This window comes from Lampris incognitus, chromosome 2, assembly GCF_029633865.1.
Source record: "Lampris incognitus isolate fLamInc1 chromosome 2, fLamInc1.hap2, whole genome shotgun sequence".
NCBI classification, from domain to species: Eukaryota; Metazoa; Chordata; class Actinopteri; order Lampriformes; family Lampridae; genus Lampris; species Lampris incognitus.
Window position 1 is genome coordinate 42,096,251 of NC_079212.1, and position 23,679 is coordinate 42,119,929.

At 45.8% G+C, this 23,679-nt stretch overlaps 1 protein-coding gene across 1 annotated transcript in view; it reads right to left on the reverse strand.

Moving 5' to 3' along the window:
- The window catches only part of nphp4 (nephronophthisis 4), a 309,249-nt gene that overhangs the window by 17,425 nt on the left and 268,145 nt on the right, over window positions 1-23,679 (reverse strand). The window contains exons 23-25 of the mRNA XM_056302210.1: window positions 18,085-18,311; window positions 2,907-3,096; window positions 1,995-2,078 (exon numbers count right to left, since the gene is read on the reverse strand). Of these exons, the coding sequence (XP_056158185.1) occupies window positions 1,995-2,078; window positions 2,907-3,096; window positions 18,085-18,311 (501 nt within the window). The remainder of the gene's footprint in view (window positions 1-1,994; window positions 2,079-2,906; window positions 3,097-18,084; window positions 18,312-23,679) is intronic.

A 23,679-nucleotide genomic window follows, 5' to 3' on the forward strand; every position in this document is an offset into this window, starting at 1 on the left:
TTTGCTCAAAAAGCTGCACGCACAATCACACAGTAGAGCTACACGGGCTAAAACATGACGCTGCCTCCGAGTTTCTTCTCATCATCTAAAGAGTAAACACGTCGCTGAAGGTTTTCAGACACATCAAATTGCATATAAATACCACAATTAATTGGCTGTACAATGGAGTAGGCCTACCGTTCTGTTGCAGCTCAAAAGCAAGCTCAGTAATGTCATTTTACGAAAAACCCGAGGTCCCCGTCTCCATTCTGCTAACTGGTTCCACCTGCACTACGTGCAGTAGACAGTTTTTTTTTCTAAGATGACGACAGTGATTTGATTGGTGAGCAGCCAGGTTCAGTCTGGCCTCCCTCATTTGTTTTGTTTTTGTTTTGTTTTTTTACGATAAATTGACCAATGTTGAGCTCGGTCAACCTGGCCTCAATCCGATTGGCTAAAACGTTTTACTTTTTTGTCTGCCAGGGAAGCTGGGACGAGCATTTCACTGCCACTAGACAGCACAGAAGACATCAACTACACTTTTTAATACACACAAAGGGGTGCTGTTTTGCTCGCCGCACCAGCTAAAGAAGAAAAACAAGGGACATTTCAGAACTCAATAAAGAAACAGGCGTGGGAATAATACATTTTGTTTTCTTTACTAGAAACTATTTAGGGAAAGGCCAGGCTTCCATGGGCCTCCAAGAGAAACCGTGTCTGTTGACTCCTCCATGTCTTAGCAAGTTCACCTGGTGACTGTACAAAGTGCAAGTGTTGTCAGTTCACCTGGCCCAAGAGACTGTAAAAAGTTCTGTACCAAGTTAGAAGATGGAAGGGGACCCCTTAGTGAGGAGGGCATCATTGCGAACTTATTATCCATGCCATTTTCAAAATTAACTTTTAATGAAAAGATTAAGCTAATCGGCATAGTAAGACCTACACCAGAGCTTATTAAAATCTAGCAGGCTGCTGTGCCAACTGATTTTATTCTGGCCCCCACTGCCATTATTTGTATACATACATATGTTAAGGTTTATTTGTGAAGACGGTCATTATACAGAATTACTGGTCAATCTATAAATTTGCCAACTTAGCAGTCATTGTGCACATTTACTGTAATGAGATAATTTATTGAAAATATTGCTTGTTTGTGGGTTCCAAAATGTCACGATCGCTGTTCACTGTCCATGGTTCTGAAGTGTCTGTCGCTAATGGTTGCTTGGCTGTGTGTGCGCTGTGTAGGCTTACATGAAATTTCGTTGTTTTTTTGTGGTGGGAGAGGGTGGCTGCCATGCACTTTACACATAGTTTTCTATGCACCCTGGCCCATTGTCAGCATATTCCACTTAAGTGCACACACAGCTTGTGTGATGATGCGATCATTTGTAAGGAGGATTTACATTTTTTTTTGGGATCTCCCACCTTTTTCTCCCTAATTATATCCAGCCAATTACCCCACTCCTCCGAGCCATCCTGGTCACTGCTCCACCCCCTCTGCCGATCCACGGAGGGCTGCAGACTACCACTATCACATGCCTCCCCCTGTTGCATGTGGAGTCACCAGCCGCTTCTTTTCGACTGACAGTGAGGAGTTTCGCCAGGGGGACATAGTGTGTGGGAGGATCACGCTATTCCTCCCAGTCCCCCTCCCCCCCATACAGGTGCCCCGACTGACCAGAGGAGGCACTAGTGCAGCGACCAGGACATATACCCACATCCGGCTTCCCACCTGCAGACATGGCCAATTGTGTCTGTAGGGACGCCCGACCAAGCTGGAGGTAACACAGGCAGGTGGTTTTAATGTTTTGGCTGATCAGTGTATATTATTTCCTTTATTCAGGTGGGGTGAACTCTTTTAAAGTCTTGCCCTTACATATTTTGGCAAAAAGGCAGGTTAGATAATAATGAAATACAGTTTTCATTTTGAGGGGATGGGGTCAAACACACTTAGTAAGAGGATCAAATGAGTGAGAAAAAGCGTGCCGTGTATAGGTTGCTATAATCCACCCCCCTACCTTGATGGACTTGGCCTGCACAATGTTAGATGGATGCTTCTTGGCAATGGGAGTACTTCTGCCTGTGGGTAGCTGGTTTGGTCCCTGTGAGAGTTCGATAAGAAAACACTCAACTATCAAAATTGATCATCTTTCAATAAATAAAGTCCATTAATTGCTGTGAATATAGAAGTTACATCCATGAAGTCACACAAAGGACAACTGTAAATGATAAGAAATGGCAGCATTCAACCAAAGGGTGGGGAAAAAACAGTGTGTACTGGTGATAAGAAAAACTGTTAAACAAATACCATTTTTCCTGATCCCCTTTTATGGTGCTTCCAATGCTGGCATCAAATTAACCCATCACATTTGCATGTCCTGTCCTTGGGACAGATCAGCTGTGGCTAATGATCCTTTAGATTTGTCAGGAGGGCGCCATTATCCCTCGTTCTGTTTGTACACACTTTTTTTTTCAATTTTCCCCCTTTTTCTCCCCAAGTGTACCTGTCCAATTACCCCACTCTTCCAAGCCGTTCCGGTCGCTGCTCCACCCCCTCTGCCCATCCAGGGAGGGCTGCAGACTACCATATGACTTGTCCGATACATGTGGAGTCGGCAGCCGCTTCTTTTCAGCTGACAGTGAGGAGATTCGCCCAGGGAACGTAGCGTGTGGGAGGATCACGCTATTCCCCCCCCAGTTCCCCCCGAACAGGCACCCCCACAGACCAGAGGTGCTAGTGCAGCGACCAGGACACATACCCACATCTGGTTTCCCACCTGCAGACACGGCCAATTGTGTCTGTAGCAATGCCCGACCAAGCTGGAGGTAACACGGGGATTCGAACTGGCGATCCCCGGACGCCCTATGCACACTCGTTTACACTACCTTAGTACTGTATATGTCTGTAGCATGCATGGGAGCTGTCGTACCTGAAGGGGCACAGAGTGTTCTTTGAGGAAAGTCTGGTATTTGAGCGGGATGTGGATGCTCTCCTTGGGCCGTAGGTAGACCTGGGGGCCTGGTGCGCCGTCTGCCAGGTGGAAGATGTTCTCCTCCAGCGGGGTAAGGGTTTTGGTAAGCGCCTTGAAATACCGCCATTCCTCTGTGTCCGTAATGATGCTGGGTGGAAAAGTTGGAGGAGACGAGTAAACAAAGATGGGCTCTGCTATATCTTTTAAGTCTGCATACCTGTTTAGCATTCCCCTGCTAGCTTCCTAACATTTTGATTCTATATGGAGATTAATTTGTTTTTCTCTCTTTCACTGATCGACCGAGCTTCTTCTTCTTCAGTGACAGACAGGATGTGGCATTTGACGTGTTATCTTAATGTATTTCAAAGCTGGTAGATGAGTTTGTTTACATTAGCATTGTCTGGAAATTACGGCAGAGTCGACCTGTATTTCCGAGCTGTGCCGAGATCAAAGCGGTGGGAAATTGCAAAACATAAATTCTATTATCAAGTCGTACTCTTTTACCATCTCTGCGTACGTTTCCATAATTGAGATGCTAGAAAGTTCAGGGGACATATTAAATAGTGTCGTCATCACTGGAAAGGAAAACAAGAGAGACAGACATAGGAGACAACAGAAAAAGGGTCAATTTATAATGAAAGCATAATTTATCATTTACAATTAAAAATATACACCAGTAGGCCGCTCTGATGGCCGAGCGGAATAAACCACTGTTCTTGCAACCCGCTCGTCATGTGGCTGGGAGGTTCATATCCCAGACTCGCCGTAACCGGTCACGGCCAGAGCATCCACGGGGTAAGGCATTCATTAGGCAACCCTTACCCGAGGGATAGTGAGTGTAGATTGGTGTAGTGTTCGGGGACTCGTCGTTCTCCAGCGACCCCTCTGGCCCATCCTGGTGCCTGCAGCCAAGCAACCGAAAGCATTCTCCCTAAGTCTCCTTCGCGGCCTGAAGGTAATGCAATCCATGCGAGGCTTCAGCGTCTGAACTAGCAAGAACAGCCGACATGAGTTTGAAGGAAGCTGGTGTTACGACTATCTCCTTACTGTGGAAACGTGAGCCAGGGGAGTTATTCGACAAGCGTTCCGGCCATATGCCATTGGGTTAATCGGGTGGGATAAGGGGAAAAACTAGAAAATAAATTTTTTAAAAAAAGATACAACAGTAGTGATAATGGTATTGGATATAGAGTCATTTTGATATTATGACAGAAACTGCTGTGGATAACAACTTCAAAAAGCATGCAGTTAAGTATATTAAAGTATTTAAGAAGGTACATTACATGACCAAATACACTCACCGGCCACTTTATTAGGCACACCTGTCCAACTGCTCGTTAATGCAAATTTCTAATCAGCCAATCACATGGCAGCAACCCAATGCATTTAGGCATGTAGACATGGTCAAGATGATCTGCTGCAGTTCAAAGCGAGCATCAGAATGGGGAAGAGAGGTGATTTAAGTGACTTTGAACGTGGCATGGTGGTTGGTGCCAGACGGGCTGGTCTGAGTATTTCAGAAACTGCTGATCTACTGGGATTTTCACGCACAACCATCTCTAGGGTTTACAGAGAATGGTCCGAAAAAGAGAAAATATCCAGTGAGCGGCAGTTCTGTGGGCGAAAATGCCTTGTTGATGCCAGAGGTCAGAGGAGAATGGCCAGACTGGTTCGAGCTGACAGAAAGGCAACAGTAACTCAAGTAACCACTCATTACAACTGAGGTATACAGAAGAGCATCTCTGAACGCACAACACGTCGAACCTTGAGGCAGATGGGCTACAGCAGCAGAAGACCACACCGGGTGCCACTCCTGTCAGCTAAGAACAGGAAACTGAGGCTACAATTCGCACAGGCTCACCAAAATTGGACAATAGAAGATTGGAAAAACGTTGCCTGGTCTGATGAGTCTCGATTTCTGCTGCGACATTCGGATGGTAGGGTCAGAATTTGGCGTCAACAACATGAAAGCATGGATCCATCCTGCCTTGTATCAACGATTCAGGCTGGTGGTGGTGGTGTAATGGTGTGGGGGATATTTTCTTGGCACACTTTGGGCCCCTTAGTACCAATTGAGCATCGTGTCAACGCCACAGCCTACCTGAGTATTGTTGCTGACCATGTCCATCCCTTTATGACCACAGTGTTCCCATCTTCTGATGGCTACTTCCAGCAGGATAACGCGCCATGTCATAAAGCTCGAATCATCTCAGACTGGTTTCTTGAACATGACAATGAGTTCACTGTACTCAAATGGCCTCCACAGTCACCAGATCCACATCACCACATCATGGATGTGCAGCCGACAAATCTGCAGCAACTGCGTGATACTATCATGTCAATATGGACCAAACTCTCTGAGGAATGTTTCCAGTACCTTGTTGAATCTATGCCACGAACGATTAAGGCAGTTCTGAGGGCAAAAGGGGGTCCAACCCGGTACTAGCAAGGTGTACCTAATAAAGTGGCCAGTGAGTGTATGTAGACAAGCGAACATTACGTCCAGGTGTGCTTGTCGAAGGTCTCCTTCCAAAACCATGGGCATTAACAAGGACTTGGTCCCTTCTATGCTTTTATAACAGCCTCCACTCTTATGGGAAGGCTTTCTATTGAATTTTAAAACATGGCTGCAGAGATTTGCCCCCATTCAGCCACAAGAGCATTAGTGAGGTCGGACAGTGATGTTGGGAGAGAAGGCTTGGCTCGTAATCGGCGTCCCAGTTCAACCTAAAGGTGTTGGATGGGGTTGAGGTCAGGGCTGTGTGCAGGCAAGTCGAGTTCTTCCACACCATATGTGGCAAACCATGTCTTTATGGACCTCACTTTTTGCAGAGGGGTACTGTCATCAGTGACGGCTGGTGGTGATATTGGATGGGTGGGCTAACAAATGCATTACACCGATCAATAGTTCACGCTGCAGCAACACATCCGAGATACCAAGTTACAGCAACGACACTATATACCTTGTTATATCAAGTGCTCTACAACACCACTATAGAGAAGTACCCGAAAGAATGGCCTGATGCCAAAAAAGTCACCCCCCCGCTCTCTTACACACAAGGTCCAAGCAGTGTCTCCTCCAGAAAGCAGGCATGGGAAACAGAAAAGTGAATTCTCAGTTACACTTGCCATTAGCCAGTCCTTTCATTGAAAACAAGTAACACAAAATTACGATTTTGCCGTTTGTCATATTATGTTATTTGAACTTCATTTGGACAATGTGTCCTCAGTCCCTTCACTTCCAATTTTTCATCTAAAGACATTGAACAAAATGAAAGAAGGTAAATAATCCCCCTCGTTCATGCCAACGCCCATGCTCACTTTCTCCTCCCCCACACTCGCACAAGTACCACCTCACTGTACCGTTAATCTGTGCGTCCACTGCCACTAGTTGCAGCATGGTGGCGCAGTGGTTAGCACTGTCGCCTCACAGCAGGAAGGTCCTAGGTTCAAACCTCAGGGTCTGTCCAACCTTGGGGAGGCATCCCAGGTTGTCCTCTGTGTGGAGTTTGCATGTTCTCCCCATGTCTGGTGGGTTTCCTCCGGGTGCTCCGGTTTCCCCCACCTGTGCCCCTGATCGAGGTGGCTGCCCACCGCTCCTAGCTGCACAGCTAGGATGGGTTAAATGCATAATGTAATTTCCCCACGGGGATCAGTAAAGTTTGTTTTTCTTTTTGTTTGTTTTTTTGTGGTTGAAAGTCAGCCACCCGAGGGCTGAATGAATTTACCCCAAATGATCAGCAAATCAAGGGGGCATGCCACGACCGAGAGTGTCCTCACTAGATGGGAACTGCACTGCCCACAACCGCAAAACACTGCAGAGGGGTTGTGCGGATGGCCCAGGACAGCAGTGGATGCGAGTTTCCCTCCATCCAGGACATATATAACGGACGTTGTGTCAGCAAAGCCCACAGGGTTATCAGAGAACCCAGCCACCCCAACTATGGACTGTTCCAGCTGCTACCATCAAGCAAGCGGTACCGCCACCTGAAAGCCCGGACCAGTAGGCTCCAGAACAGCTTTTTCCACCAAGCAACTAGGCTTTTGAACGAAGATCATTAAGGACACTACGCCTGGTGCCGGACTGACTGGCACTGACCTATGGTCTTCAGCAGATCATCAGTACACACACACACGTAGGTGGACATACAAAAACACACAAAAATATGCAAACAACTACACACATATGCACATTTATTAAGGCAGAGCCTACATACACACAGCACCTTACATACACCACACACTATTTATCATTATTACTGCTTTTTTTTGTTGTTATTTTATTGCTATTGTTGCTGTAGTATTGAGGAGCCGAAACACAAGAATTTGACTCTCTTGTACTTAGAGATGTAACAATAAAGGATCTTGAATCAATTGTACCCAGCCAATTTACCCCGCTCTTCCACATGCCTCCTCTGATACATGTGGAGTCGCCAGCTGCTTCTTTTCACCTGACAGTGAGGAGTTTCACCAGGGGGACGTAGCGCATGGGAGGATCACTCTATTCCCCCCAGTTCCCCCTCCCCCCTGAACAGGTGCCCCGACCGACCAGAGGAGGCGCTAGTGCAGCGACCAGGACACATACCCACATCCGGCTTCCCATCCGCAGACACAGCCAGTTGTGTCTGTAGGGACGCCCGACCAAGCCGGAGGTAACATGGGGATTCGAACTGGTGTTGTAAGGTTTTCAACATTTTTTTCTCATTTTTATTGATAGGGAGGGCTTAACCCTGTTAGCCCAGCTAACCCTGATTGTTATGCTAAAACAGGAAAGGGCCTTCCCCAAACTGTGGCCACAAAGTTGGAAGCACACAATTCTCTAGAATGTCATTGAATGCTGTAGCATTAAGGTTTCCCTTTACTGGAACTACGGAGCCTAGAAATGACCATGAAAACCACTGCTCCAGAGTCCAATGGCGGTGTGCTTTACATCACTCCAGCCGACACTTGGCATTGCACGTGGTGGTCTTAAGCTTGTGTGTGGCTGCTCGGCCACGGAAATCCATTTCATGAAGCTCCCGACGAACAGTTTTTGTGCTGACGTTGCATCCAGAGGCATTTTGGAACTCAGTAGCGAGCGTTACAATCGAGGACAGCCGGTTTTTACTCGCTACGCGTTTCAACACCCGGCGGTCCCGTTCTGTGAGCTTGCGTGGTCTGCCGCTCCGTGGCTGGGCTGTCGTTACTCCGAGACGTTTCCACTTCACAATAACAGCACTTACAGTTGACCGGGGCAGATCTAGCAGGGCAGAAATCTGACGAACTGACTTACTGGAAAGGTGGCAGCCTATAACAGTGCCACGTTGAAAGTCACTGAGCTCTTCAGTATGATCCATCCTATCGCCAATGTTCGTCTATGGAGACTAAATGGCTGTGTGCTTGATTTTATGCATCTTCAAGCAGTGGATGTGGCTGAAATAACCAAATCCACACATTAGAAGCAGTGTCCATACACTTTTAGCAATAGAGTATATCTATCTTTTCATTATATATATATGTGTGAATGCACTGACATATATATACACTACCGTTCAAAAGTTTGGGATCACATTGAAATGTCCATATTTTTGAAGGAAAAGCACTGTACTTTTCAATGAAGATAACTTTAAACTAGTCTTAACTTTAAAGAAATACACTCTATACATTGCTAATGTGGTAAATGACTATTCTAGCTGCAAATGTCTGGTTTTTGGTGCAATATCTACATAGGTGTATAGAGGCCCATTTCAAGCAACTATCACTCCAGTGTTCTAATGGTACAATGTGTTTGCTCATTGGCTCAGAAGGCCAATTGAGGATTAGAAAACCCTTGTGCAATCATGTTCACACATCTGAAAACAGTTTAGCTCGTTACAGAAGCTACAAAACTGACCTTCCTTTGAGCAGATTGAGTTTCTGGAGCATCACATTTGTGGGGTCAATTAAACGCTCAAAATGGCCAGAAAAAGAGAACTTTCATCTGAAACTCGACAGTCTATTCTTGTTCTTAGAAATGAAGGCTATTCCATGCGAGAAATTGCTAAGAAATTGAAGATTTCCTACACCGGTGTGTACTACTCCCTTCAGAGGACAGCACAAACAGGCTCTAACCAGAGTAGAAAAAGAAGTGGGAGGCCACGTTGCACAACTGAGCAAGAAGATAAGTACATTAGTCTCTAGTTTGAGAAACAGACGCCTCACAGGTCCCCAACTGGCATCTTCATTAAATAGTACCCGCAAAACACCAGTGTCAACATCTACAGTGAAGAGGCGGCTGCGGGATTCTGTGCTTCAGGGCAGAGTGGCAAAGAAAAAGCCATATCTGAGACTGACCAATAAAAGAAAAAGATTAAGATGGGCAAAAGAACACAGACATTGGACAGAGGAAGACTGGAAAAAAGTGTTGTGGACGGATGAATCCAAGTTTGAGGTGTTTGGATCACAAAGAAGAACGTTTGTGAGACGCAGAACAAATGAAAAGATGCTGGAAGAATGCCTGACGCCATCTGTTAAGCATGGTGGAGGTAATGTGATGGTCTGGGGTTGCTTTGGTGCTGGTAAGGTGGGAGATTTGTACAGGGTAAAAGGGATTCTGAATAAGGAAGGCTATCACTCCATTTTGCAACGCCATGCCATACCCAGTGGACAGCGCTTGATTGGAGCCAATTTCATCCTACAACAGGACAATGACCCTAAACACACCTCCAAATTGTGCAAGAACTATTTAGAGCAGAAGCAGGCAGCTGGTATTCTATCGGTAATGGAGTGGCCAGCGCAGTCACCAGATCTGAACCCCATTGAGCTGTTGTGGGAGCAGCTTGACCGTATGGTACGCAAGAAGTGCCCATCCAACCAATCCAAGTTGTGGGAGCTGCTTCTGGAAGCGTGGGGTGCAATTTCTCCAGATTACCTCAACAAATTAACAGCTAGAATGCCAAAGGTCTGCAATGCTGTAATTGCTGCAAATGGAGGATTCTTTGACGAAAGCAAAGTTTGATGTAAAAAAAATCTTATTTCAAATACAAATCATTATTTCTAACCTTGTCAATGTCTTGACTCTATTTTCTATTCATTTCACAACATATGGTGGTGAATAAGTGTGACTTTTCATGGAAAACACAAAATTGTTTGGGTGATCCCAAACTTTTGAACGGTAGTGTATATACGTCAGTGCATTCACACATGATCATGCAGCGATAATGTGCATATTGCATGTGCATCAGACCTGTTTTCTAATTGTCTTTTGTTTTACACAAACCTACTGGCTATTTTATTCAACACAAAACTTTCATCATTTTGTTGCTGTGGGAGATTTACTTCAATCTATGTGAGCAAACTTAGTCAAAATACACGCAAAAATAAAACCTGTATCTAATGCTTAACAAAACAGAAAGCATTCAAGGGCATCTGGGTAATGTAGCGGTCTATTCCGTTGCCTACCAACACGGAGATCGCCAGTTCGAATCCCCGTGTTACCTCCGGCTTGGTCGGATGTCCTACAGGCACAATTGGCCGTGTCTGGGTATGTGTCCTGGTCACTGCACTAGCGCCTCCTCTGGTCGGTTGGGGCACCTGTTCAGGGGGGGAGGGGGAACTGGGGAGGAATAGCGTGATCCTCCCATGCGCTATGTCCCCCTGGTGAAACTCCTCACTGTCAGGTGAAAAGAAGCGGCTGGCGACTCCCCATGTATTGGAGGAGGCATGTGGCAGTCTGTAACCCTCCCCGGATCGGCAGTTGGGGTGGAGCAGTGACCGGGATGGCTCGGAAGAGTTTGGGCAATTGGCCGGATACAATTGAGGGGAAAACAAAAAGCATTCAAGCCTTGGCATTATTCATAGGACCAACTGATTGTGGAAAAAATACATGAAACCTATGTAGAATGTGTAGAACCTAGCAATAGGAGTATTCACAAAAAAGCGTGGCACATTTTGAAACCAAAGTGCTATTAACAGGGAGATGGAGTAGGCAATAATTTTGGGAAACGAATAATTGAAATCTGAAGGTCCTTGCCACCTATTCATTGGTGTTGCTCAGAAGGAAGTTTCCATCCTAGCAGGAACCGTCAAGGGGAAACAGAAGATTTAATGGGGGGAGGAAATTAGACTGATGTTTGGTGGTGGTAGAAATTCACCTAATTGGAACTCTGGTTTGAATTAAAATGTTGGTAGAGGCTTTTGCCAAGATTAACTTCAAAAGTAGGTTGTCTTAACTACGCTGCAATGTCTGCAAAACAAAAATATCTTCTATATCAAGCTTTGAATGTAGTTTTACCTTTGGTCACACCCCAAAGCACACTGTGAGAGGAAATACTGTGGTAGTTCAGCGTAATACATTATCAGTTTATTGACCAAGAAACTGCCTGTTAAAAAAAATTGTTTTCCAATTAATTTCCAACAAAGTGGTGTGGTCACAAAAACAGGGTTTAAATACACTGCTCAAAAAAATAAAGGGAACACATAAGCAATGCAATGTAGCTCCAAGTCAATCACACTTTTGAGTTATCAACCTGTCCAGTTAGGAAGCAACACTGATTTGTGAATCAATTTCACCTGTTGGTAAATTGTCTAATTTCCACCAGGTGGAAATTAGACAATTTGCAAGACAACCCCTATAAAAGGAATGGATTTGCAGGTGGTGGCCACAGACCATTTGCCTGTCCTCATCTTTTCTGGCCGATCTTTGGTTAGTTTTTCATTGTGCTAGTGCCCTCACCACTAGAGGTGGCATGAGGCGGTATCTGCAGCCTACAGAAGTTGCTCAGGTAGTGCAGCTCATCCAGGATGGCACATCAATGCGTGCTGTGGCAAGAAGATTTGATGTGTCTCCCAGCACAGTGTCCAGAGCATGGAGGAGGTACCAGGAGACAGGCCAGTACTCCAGGAGATGTGGAGGGGGCCGCAGGAGGACAACAACCCCGCAGCAGGACCGCTATCTGGTCCTTTGTGCAAGGAGGAACAGGAGGAGCACTGCCAGAGCCCTACAAAACGACCTTCAACAGGCCACTAATGTGCAAGTTTCTGCTCAAACAGTGAGAAACAGAATGCATGAGGATGGTATGAGGGCCCGACGTCCACAATTGGGGCCTGTGCTCACAGCCCAACACCGTGCAGCCCGATTGACCTTTGCCAGAGAACATCTTGGTTGGCAGATTCGCCATTGGCGCCCTGTGCTCTTCACAGATGAGAGCAGGTTCACACTGAACACATGTGACAGACGTGAGAGAGTCTGGAGACGCTGTGGAGAACGTTCTGCTGCCTGCAACATCCTCCAGCATGACCGGTTTGGCGGTGGGTCAGTGATGGTCTGGGGAGGCATATCCTTTGAGGGCCGCACAGACCTCTACGTGCTAGCCAGAGGTACCATGACTGCCATTAGGTACCGGGATGAGATCCTCAGACCCATTGTCAGACCATATGCTGGTGCAGTGGGCCCTGGGTTCCTGCTCATGCATGACAATGCTCGTCCTCATGTGGCCAGAGTGTGTCAGCAGTTCCTGTATGTCGAGGGCATTGATGCTATGGACTGGCCTGCACGTTCCCCAGACCTGAATCCAATCGAGCACCTCTGGGACATTATGTCTCGTACCATCCGCCAACGCGATGTCGCACCACAGACTGTCCAGGAGTTGACCGATGCCCTGATCCAGGTCTGGGAGGAGATCCCTCAGGAGACCATCCGTCGTCTCATCAGGAGCATGCCCAGACGTTGTAGGGAGTACATACAGGCACGTGGAGGCCACACACACTACTGAGCCTCATTTTGAATCGTCTTGAAGAATTTGCACAGAAGTTGGATCAGCCTATGTTCTCATTTTCCACTTTGATTTTGAGTATGATTCTGAATCCAGACCTTAATGGGCTAATGATGTTGATTTCCATTGATCATTCTTAGGTTATTTTGCTCTAAACACATTCCTCTGTCTAATAAATAAAGATTTTCAGCTGAAAATTTTCATTCATCGAGGTCTATATTGTGTTTTTAGGTGTTCCCTTTATTTTTTTGAGCAGTGTATATATATATATATATATATATATATATATATATGTATATGTGTGTGTGTGTGTTTCTTCAGAACCCTTCAATGGTGTTGATAAAATGCTCAACAAATGAGGAGCAGAATATTAAGATAGATGTAGGAAAAAAAACTTCAATACACAGCAGAACAAGCTTGTTTCATGCGTCACGCACTCATCAGCTGCCAAGTGGTTAAAAATGTGGTTTTAACCACAGCTGATGAGTGCGTGACGCACGAAACAAGCTTGTTCTGATGTGTACTGAAGTTTTTTTTCCTACATCTATCTTTATATATATATATATATATATATATATATATATATATATATATATATATATATATATATTATCCAAGCCGCTTATCCCAATCGGGGTTGCGGGATGCTGAAGCCTATCCCAGCAGTCATTGGGCAGCAGACAACCTGGACTGGCTGCCAGTCCATCACAGCCCCCCCACACACACACACACACCCACCCACACACCCCTGCCTAAGGACAATTTAGTACGGCCAGTTCACCTGACCTACATGTCTTTGGACTGTGGGAGGAAACCGGAGCCCCCGGAGGAAACCCATGCAGATACGGGGAGAACATGCAAACTCCACACAGAGGACAACCTGGGATGACCCCAAAGGTTGGACAATCCTAGGTCTCAAACCTAGGACCTTCCTGCTGTGAGGCGACCGCGCTTAGTCACTGCGCCACCGTGCCGCCCATATATACAGCCTTTTTATGTCCTTGACACAAGTTATATGTATGCTATGAGAGTTAAAACAAAACATCTAAATGCTTCAAAAATCAATACTCTTTCGCTCTGATATTCACAAAGAGAAGTTGGTACCTTCTGCCATAATGCCTTTGTTAGCAACCAGGGCTTATGAAAGCAAACTGTAATTCCTGCAATGTGAGGTTCACAAAAGAAGCAGACCTCCATTCTGAGGCCTAGAGTTCTAACACAAAGCCTAATGCGTGGCTTCCAATTACTGACAGCCAGCTTCTATAACTGGGTGTAGGGGTCAGTGTAAGCAGCCCCCCAAACCCCCAAATCCTTATGAAATTGATTTCCAGGCAGAGTGTAACAGGAAAAGAGAGCACATTCTAGCGGAAAGAAGTCCAATTTTTCTTCTCTACTCTTTCCCTTTTCTTTGAGCGCAAACATTTCACACAAAAATGCATAAAGGGAAGTGCTGCTTTAAACTTCAAAGGTTTCACCCCGTGGGCATGAAGAAGGGAATTTTTCTCAATAGGAGATGGAGAATTTATGAATTTTCAGGACCCCGCCCTTGCTAACATTATAGTTCATTTCAATGAGTCTTATTTGTAGTGTCCCATCAACCTATCTGGAACAAATCATTTTCCATGTAATGAGGTATGAGAACACATTGTGTGTGTGTGTGTGTGTGTGTGTGTGTGTGTGTGTGTGTGTGTGTTGTTCCTTATAGCCTGGCATTGTATTTGTGAGAGAGTGTGACTGAGTGAATGCGTTGGAGAGAGAGCGAGAGAGAGAGAGAGAGAGAGAGAGAGAGAGAGAGAGAGAGAGAGAGAGAGAGAGAGAGAGAGAGAGAGAGAGAGAGAGAGAGAGAGAGAGAGAGAGAATTTGTAGTGATCATTCCTGCGGAGTTAGGTAAGGGACTATACCAGGAGCTGCATATAGAGAGAATGGGGAAATTAGAGTTAGTAGAAAATAAGAGGAGAGGAGAAATAGGAAAATGGTTACAAAACTACACACTTGTTTTAGCCTGTCTCCACCCATTCACAGTTATAAAAAGGGGAATGGATGTAGAGGGCAGTCATGGTGGTGTCCATGTATAAAGGATATAAAGGGGTGTACATGTAGATTATCGGGGCATCACACTGATAGCCTCCCTGGGAAAGTCTGTTCTAGGGTGCTGGAAAGGAGGCTCCGACCGATTGTTGAACCTCGGCTCCAGGAGGAACAATGCGGATTCCGTCCTGGCCATGGAACAACACACCAACTCTTTACCCTTGCAAAAGTGCTGAGGGAAGCATGGGAGTTTGACCAGCCAGTATACATGAGTTTTGTGAACTTGGAGAAGGCTTACAACCATGTAACCCGGGGCACTCTTTGGGGGGTACTGTGGGAGTATGGGGTACCGGGGCAGTTGCTACAAGCCATCCAGTCCTTGTATAACGAATGTGAGAACTGTGTCCGCATTCTCGGCACAAAGTCAAACACATTTTTGGTGGGAGTTGGACTCCGCCAAGGTTGTCCCTTGTCTCCGATTCTGTTTGTGGTATTCATGGACAGGATCTCAAGGCACAGGCAAGGTGAGGAGTGTTTTGGGAACCTCAGAATTGCATCTCTGCTCTTCGCAGATGATGTGGTTTTGTTGGCTTCATCAGAACGTGACAACCAGCGCGCACTGGGGCAATTTGCAGCTGAGTGTGTGAAATGGCCGGGATGAGAGTCAGCACCTCCAAGTCTGAGGCCATGGTTCTCTACCAGAAAATGGTGGATTGCTCCCTCCGGGTTGGGGATGAGATGTTGCCTCAAGTGAAGGAGTTCAAGTATCTCGGGGTCTTGTTCCAAGTGAGGATAGGATGCCGCGGGAGATTGACAGGCGGATTGATGCAGCATCAGCAGTAATGTGGACATTGTACCGGACCGTTGTGGTGAAGAGGGAGCTGAGCCGGAAGGCAAAGCTCTCAATTTACCTGTCAATCTTCGTTCCAACCCTCACCTATGGTCATGAGCTTTGGGTAGTGACCAAAAGGTTCAGATTGGAGATACAGCGGCTGAAATGAGTTTCCTCTGTAGGGTGTCTGGGCTCAGCCTTAGAGATAGGGTGAGGAGCTCGGACATCCAGAGGGAGCTCGGAGTAGAGCCGCTTCTCCTTCGCGTCGAAAGGAGCCAGTTGAAGTGGTTCGGACATCTGATTAGGATGCCTCCTGGGCGCCTTCCTTTGGAGGTTTTGTGGGCATGTCCAACTGGGAGGACACCCCGGGGTAGACCCAGAACCCGCTGGAGGGACTACATGTCCAATCTGGCCTGGGAACGTCTTGGGATACCCCAGGAGGAGCTGGGGGGCATTGCTGGGGAGAGGGACGTCTGGAGTGCCCTACTTAGCTTGCTGCCACCGTGACCTGACCCCAGAGAAGCGGCTGATGATGAGATGAGATGAGATGAGATGAGATGAGACCTGTAGAGGACAGTGATGGTGGTGTCCATGTATAAAGGATAGAAAGGGATGTAGATGGACAGTGATGGTGTTATCCATGTATAAAGGACATAGAGGGGTGTAGATGTAGAGGACAGTGATGGGGTGGTGTGGTTTATATTTTTTTGTCCAATTAATCACCAAGACAATCAGATCTGAAATACCAATTTTTTTCAGCTCAGGTAGAGAGACAGGTAGAGAAATAATGAGAGAGAGAGAGAGAGCACAGCTGGGAAACTATATACAGCAGTGACAGCTCCTCTGCAAGTCAGCACTGCAGGAAGGGCACCGGATGAGGCCCGGCGGTGAGCGTAGCCGTGCAAAATGGATGGCAACAAGTAGGGAACGTGTTGACCCTGTTGAGAAAGGAGCCTTTAGTCTCCCCACTCGAAAAACCTCCAAAAAAACCAAACATCAAAGCTACTTCAGCAATCCTTTCTTCAACTCCTCTCCTCCAAAGTCTGGTTACAGTCCAAAGTTTATCTGGCTTATTTGTGTAGAGAAACAAGGTAAATATAGTCAATGCTTGCCCTCAGAAAAACCTGCTTGCCAAATATTTCCTGAAATATTGATGAGAAAATAACATCGCAGCACTGCCTCACTGCACTCAGCTAGCCATGGTTCATGTGTGCCAACCTGACACAGCTAGTGAGTATATGCTTTCTGGTGTATAAGCGTCAAACCAAGGAGACTTCTAGTTTGTTTACACATCTTTGCACATCCTTTGGCACTTGAAAGAGGTGCCAGACAGTTTAGTGTAAAAAAAAAAGGGGGGGCATCCGGGTAGCGTAGCGGTCTATTCCATTGCCTACCAAAACGGGGATCCTGGTTCGAATCCTTGAATCCCCTACGGCTTGGTCAGGTGTCCCTACAGACACAATTGGCCGTGTCTGTGGGTGGGAAGCCAGATACGGACGGATATGTGTCCTGGCCGTGGCAATAGCGCCTCCTCTGGTCATTCGGGGCACCTGTTCAGGGGGGAAATAGCGTGATCCTCCCACGCACTATGTCCCCCTGGCGAAACTCCTCACTGTCAGGTGAAAAGAAACAGCTGGCGACTCCACATGTATCGGAGGAGGCATGTGGTAGTCTGCAGCCCTCCCCGGATCGGCAGAGGGGGCGGAGCAGCGACCGGGATGGCTCGCAAGAGTGGGGTAATTGGCCAGATACAATTGGGGAGAAAAAGGAGGGGAAAATCCACACAAAAAAAGTTACAACTGCCCCATCAAAAAAAACAAACAATAACAAAAACAAAAAACAAACAAACCTAGTGGGCTGGTCTAGCAGGAGGACAATCATCTTGCTTAAAAACCTGCAGAGCAGTGCACCGCTATGCTGTTCCCTGAGCCTCCATTAGACCTGGGCCTGGTGGCCGGCCTAATGCTGTAATGATTCCATTACATCCACAACGCACTCTAACCTTTGTTTATCAGCATGAAGTATGTTAATCCAAACCACGGGCACAAGTGGAATCCATAATAGGAGACAAGAGGGCATCAGCATTGGTGCGAGCTGAGAGAAACAAAACGCTGAATGGAAAGCTATAATGGCTGACGCGGAGCCTCAGTACATAAGGCGTTTGGGCCGGTATGCGAGGGTTATGAGGGTATTTATAGCATTTCGCTGTTATTATGCATGCATCTAGTTCAAGGACAATTGATTGCGCTGCTGCAGGAGTTAGACAAGTTCTTTGTTTATATGCTGTCTTGTGAGAAATACAAAAGAGCAGCAACAACATGGTGAGAATGTGGCTGCTGATGGAAATTAGAATTTGGAGATTTGTTCATTAAAAACTTCACAAACACGCATACACACAAACTCAGACAAGACATCAAAACAGTGAATCAGATACATTCACAAACAGCAAATAAAACACAAATGTGGAGACACACACAGACAAAAATGTCTCTGATCTGCCGTCCCCTCAGAAAGAACATGTGCACTCCCCCCGCGGTGATGTTACCTGAGCTCGGGGTCGCCGCTGTGGACAGTGACCGTCTGTGGCACGTTGAAGGGGTTCTTCAGCACGAACTCCATATACTCGGCTGTGCCAAGGCTGGCGTAAACCACATGCTGGGTTGTGATGGCCTGGCTCAGCATGTTGGTGATGCTGGCTGCCTTGCTCTGGTCTTGGTAGGCCTTGATCTGACGCAGTTCCCTTGCCAGCTGGGCTCGCTCCTCCCGTCGACTCTGAGACACAAGAGGAGGTGCAGGGAGGGAGGAATGGTGGAGCACCGAGTGAGAGAGCACATTTCTGAATTCAAAGCTACACCAGTGTTGTAGTCGAGTCACTAAACCTCGAGTCCGAGTCGAGTCTCGAGTCCCCAGTGTTCGAGTCCAAGTCCAAGTCCGAGTCACCAAAGAAAAGTCGAGTCGAGTCCGAGTCGAGTCCCCATTACCTGAGTCCGAGTCAAGTCCCTATTACCCTAGTCCGAGTCATCAAAGTTGAGTCTGAGTCGAGTTCCAAGATGGCTCCAGTGATCCACTCGGGCACAGTCAAAGATCTGACATACAAATAAAAAAGGTCTACATTAAACAAAAATGACACAGCTGTCACCATTTCAAAGGGAGTTTATTTACTTTGTGACACGATAGCCAAACAAATGCACACCCACACACTCGCACACATGCACGCGCAAGCATGCGCGCACACACACATTTTTAGAACAGTCTGAATTTCTTTGACATTCTGAACACTGGATGTGCTTCAAAACACATTTGATAGCTGTGAATAGTATGCTATTAGCAAATGGTGGAAACAGTATACAGAAGTAAGTTCCACAGCATACAATACATTCATAAAAACTAGTCAAAAGACATTGTCTCTCAGGAATAGTTAGGAACAAAAGGCTGGTGGCACTAGTTTTAAGCATACACGTTGCATTTCAAAAACATAAGATCTGACAGCATGGAACTACTCAACCTTGCACGGTGAGGCCTCATCAAAATGCCTCCATGACTAAATACCCTTTCAATGGGCGCACTGGAGGTAGGGATAGAGAATACCTGTGTGGCAATCTGATAGAGGGTAGGGAATTTGGATTTGTTTTGCTGCCAAAACCTGAGGCACGGGACTGAGTCAGAGTCCTGCTCAGCGATCAAGTTGAGGTATGCAGTCAACTGAGCCTGGCCAGACGGCTTCTTCTCGGTGGAGGAGGGAGTCCTCCTATAGTGGGAGAACATTCTCAACTGCTTCTCAGGAGGAGACTCTGAAAGTTCACCTTCCCCTGGTCCTGTTGCTTCCGCTGCATCTGCTGTTGATACCGCTTGCTTGTCACCCTCTGCCTTTATATACTCTGAAATGAGAGGGGGCATGGGGGACTCATTACAAATATGTTATTGACTAGGCCTACATGACAAATGACACGCCTATGTGCTTTATTGTAACACCTTCAATGATATAAACATCACAACAATCAAATAGTTAATCACTTAACTAACGTTAATCAAAACATTTCTCACCTTTGATCTCAGTCTTCAGCACATCTTTGACGTCACTGTCCAGCTGCACATCATGTTCTAGCCGCTGGAAGCCAAATGCTGGGTCCAACACAGATGCTATGAAGTAGGCATTGGTGAAAGGAAATTTGGTGGGGCCTCTTCCTTCAGCCGGCTCACATCCTGGTATCTTGACTGCACTGAAAACCTCTGCAAACCTTGTTTTCAAGGAGCTCTCCAGATCTCACCAGAGGCCCACAGTATCTGGCTTTTCCTCTTATTTCCTGCAGGTAACAGCGCAGAGTGAGGACACAGGGCACAATCACACTGACGGTGACAGTAGTCTCACCCTGAGTTAGGTTGGTTGCCTCTAAGAACGGATCAAGAACTTCGATCAGTTCTTTAAGCTGAGCATACTCTCGCGGGGATAAGATAAGGCTTTTGTGCCCCACTGATTCCAACACACTGGACAGCTTTTGCATGTCTAAATGCACATAAGCCTTCACCTGCTTCAGAGTGGAATTCCATCGTGTGGCATTCGCTGTTGGAATTGTTGCATCACCAGAACACGCTTCAAAGCAGTCTTTAAACGAGGTGCCACTGTGGAGGAGGTTGGCTGCACGGGATAGCTTTGCTAGGGTGCTTGACAGCCCACTGGTGTCTTTCAGACCATCTTTTATGACCAACTGCAGTGAATGTGTGAAGCATGATAGTCTCTGCATCTTACAGTTCTCAGCCAAAGTGTCATTGACTGTCTGTTGATCTTCTGGCATCAGGTCTTGCCATATTTCATCATCGTCCTCAAATGTGCTGGGATCATGAGCTTCAGCATCACAAGGATCCTCTAGGGGAAAGCTGGCCTGGAAAGCTTTTCTCATGTTGGATGCATTGTCAGTTATGACAAAGTTGATCTATTCCTTAATCAGGTATTCTTCAGCACAGCATTCAAACATCATTGCAATCTTCTCTCCTGAGTGTTTCCCATGCACTCTTTTGCAGGAAAGAAGATATGACTGAAGGCTGAGTTCCTGTTTTTTTTATCCATTGCCACTTCGTGTGCTGTCACTCCAAGGAATGACTGCATCTTTCGATCACTCCAAATGTCTGTGGTAACAGCAACACTCGATGCTTCTGCCAGCTGGTTCTTTATCTGTTCTTTCTTGACTTCCACCATTCCTGGAATGGTCACAGAGGAAATTGTGGATCTTGCTATGCGCCGGTACTGAGGGTCCAGGACATGCAGGAAGTGCTTGAAGTCCTCGTTGTCAACGATGGAGAGTGGCAAGCAGCACTTAATGATTAGATCTTTTACAAGGGCATCACTTATTGCCTTCTGACGTGGATGTTTGAGGTCGTACATCCTTTGCTGTCCATCATTTAAAAATGATGTGATAGTCTTCTGACCTGGAGCAGCTGGCATCACATCTGAAGCAGTGGAGGCACGGTATTCTTGGAACCTAGGGGAAGATAGGATACACACTTTAGCTTGCTGATGCCAAACTGTTTCAAGTAATTTTTCTCACAGCAAAAAATGTGTAACGTTATAGCTATAACAATATGCAATAAAAATACAAATGTTACACATTATACACATAGTGGTTTGAACCATAACCAGTTAAGTTACATATTTAGTTATCTATATAACTAACATTACCATATTAGTAGATTAACTAATGTAAACTAGCTGGATAAATGAAAAGTATGAGAAAAGATACATAATTTATGAGACTAACAGGACAGGGATTAATTAGCAAAACCCAGTCATTTAATTATTGATTTAAGTATGTTACATGCTACCTAGCTGAGCTTTAACTCTCTATCCTCCGTGAGTCTGTACGTTTATTCTGTATGGGTCAGGGAGGGTGTGATTTTGTTAGAAGACAGAGCCAGTTCATAGTACTGTTCAAAAGCTACGTCGCGCGTGTCTATTTTTAGAATTTGGCACACCCAATGCTGCATATATGCAAAGAAAAATATCCCCATATTTACAGTAGCCTATGCGGTGTCACCAATCACGATACGGTTCGGTAGTTTTCGGTACGGCGGGGGGGGGGGGGGGGAATGCCACATCCGTCAAATCTTGTACCGTCTCCAGCTCTCAAGAAAACCAGTGGCGGCATCCACATTAGCTTTCTTCAATTAGTCCATTTAGCGAGTAATAACCTACAATTATTTTTATTTGCATTGTAAAGTTGTGCACATTTTATCAACATTATTTGTGGATGCATATAGGCTAGACTTCTTCCTTCTCCGCACTTGGAGAATATTCATGGCGGAGATCTGCAATGTGCGGATTTGTTATTGCTAGTTAAGATTAATGCTAACACGGTAGTTCAGAGTGGTGTGTTTTTTCCGTTAAGTGTATGCTACTTGGTAATTAGCTAAATGATAAATAAGAAAAATCAGTTTTAATCTCCCTATAACACGAAGACGCTGCGTGTTACTTACCAACTCATCATTAGTGAGATCGATGGCACGCTCGTACCGAAAGCGAACCGTACCGTGACTTTTCTGTGCAATGCTGCATTAGCATTCTAACAGTAACGTTACTTAACTTACCTATACAATCTCACTTGGTTCTAGTGATATGATATACCCACACGACCTAACCCAACATCTTGGACCAGTGGTTGAGCTACTTCAGAGGCTATTGTTACCGTAGCTAGATAGCTAGCTAGCTAACGGTAACTGATCACCAACCATATCATCAACTGACTGCATATCACTTACTTTTCTGGGTGCATCCTTGACAGATGTCTGTTGAAGTTTGAGGTTGTCCCGGTCTTCTCCTCAATAGTTCGTTTACATATCGAACATCTAGCAGTGATCTTGCTGGAATTTGTTGTAAAATCTGTGTAAGCAAAGCGCACAATTCGGGGCGTCTCTTTAGGCATCTTCGCGCTACTGAACATGACGGTATGCACGCCACGTGAATCCGCATGTAGGTGGAACACACGTGCCTGCCCTTACACGAAATTGAATAATGTTACAGTATTAATATAGCTATCAATATATTTTAACAGGGCCTATTATTTAAAAAAAATCTAACAAAAACAGTCTTTATCAATTAAAAAGTCAGAGTCCGGGTCTCCAACTTCCGAGTCCGAATGCAGTAAATTCGCGAGTCCGAGTCCAAGTCCGAGTCATCAGTGCTCAAGTCCAAGTCGAGTCACGAGTCATGACAATCAGGACTCGAGTCGGACTCGAGTCCGAGTCCTGGACTCGAGTACTACAACACTGAGCTACACTTTATTTATATAAGTGACCAAACTTAGTGTGAACTTTTTATATAACTAATCTAAACTGACTAATATAAAGTTTGCTTTATTAATCCCGCTGGGGAAATTCAGTTACTGCAAATTAACCCATCCTAGCTGTGATCTGTGGGCTGCCGCCTTCATGCAGCGCCGGGGACCAACTCCTCTTATTTTCCCATTGCCTTGCTCAGGGGCACAGACAGGAGTATTAACCCTAACATTCATGTCTTTTTGATGGTGCGGGAAACCGGAGCACCCGGAGAAACCCCACCGCAGACACGGGGAGAACATGTAAACTCCACACAGAGGACGACCCGGCATGACCCCCGAAGGTTGGTCAACCCCGGGGTTCGAACCCAGGACCTTCTTGCTGGGAGGTGAAAGCGCTAATCACTTCACCATCGTGCCACCCTAAAACACTCATAATTAAGTGTTGGTGAGCTCATTTTCATGTTTCCAAAGATTTTCCAACAAGTAATGTTTTCTTTTTTTGGTCCAAGAAAGGTTCTTATTATGTGTAGGAACTCTTCTTCTCTTTGTTTTGTGTTTAAAAGAGGTTTGCAGTACTTTGTCTAAGAGTTAATGACACTGGTCTACTGGAAATAAACAAAATTTTGCAAACCTCTGTTGAATGTACAATCACAAGTTCAGGAATTACACATAACTGCACCTGAATACAGGACTACTTCTGGAAACTCACTACTAAACTTGCAACCAGAAAATCTGACTCTCCCAAATGTGTGGTTGTATATTAATGATGTGTAGCTGAATACAAATTCACTAGATTATTCTTGTGTGCTCTTTCAGTATTTCTGTAAATCACAGGGAGGATTTTTCAAAGAGAACAATTTAGATTCATGTTC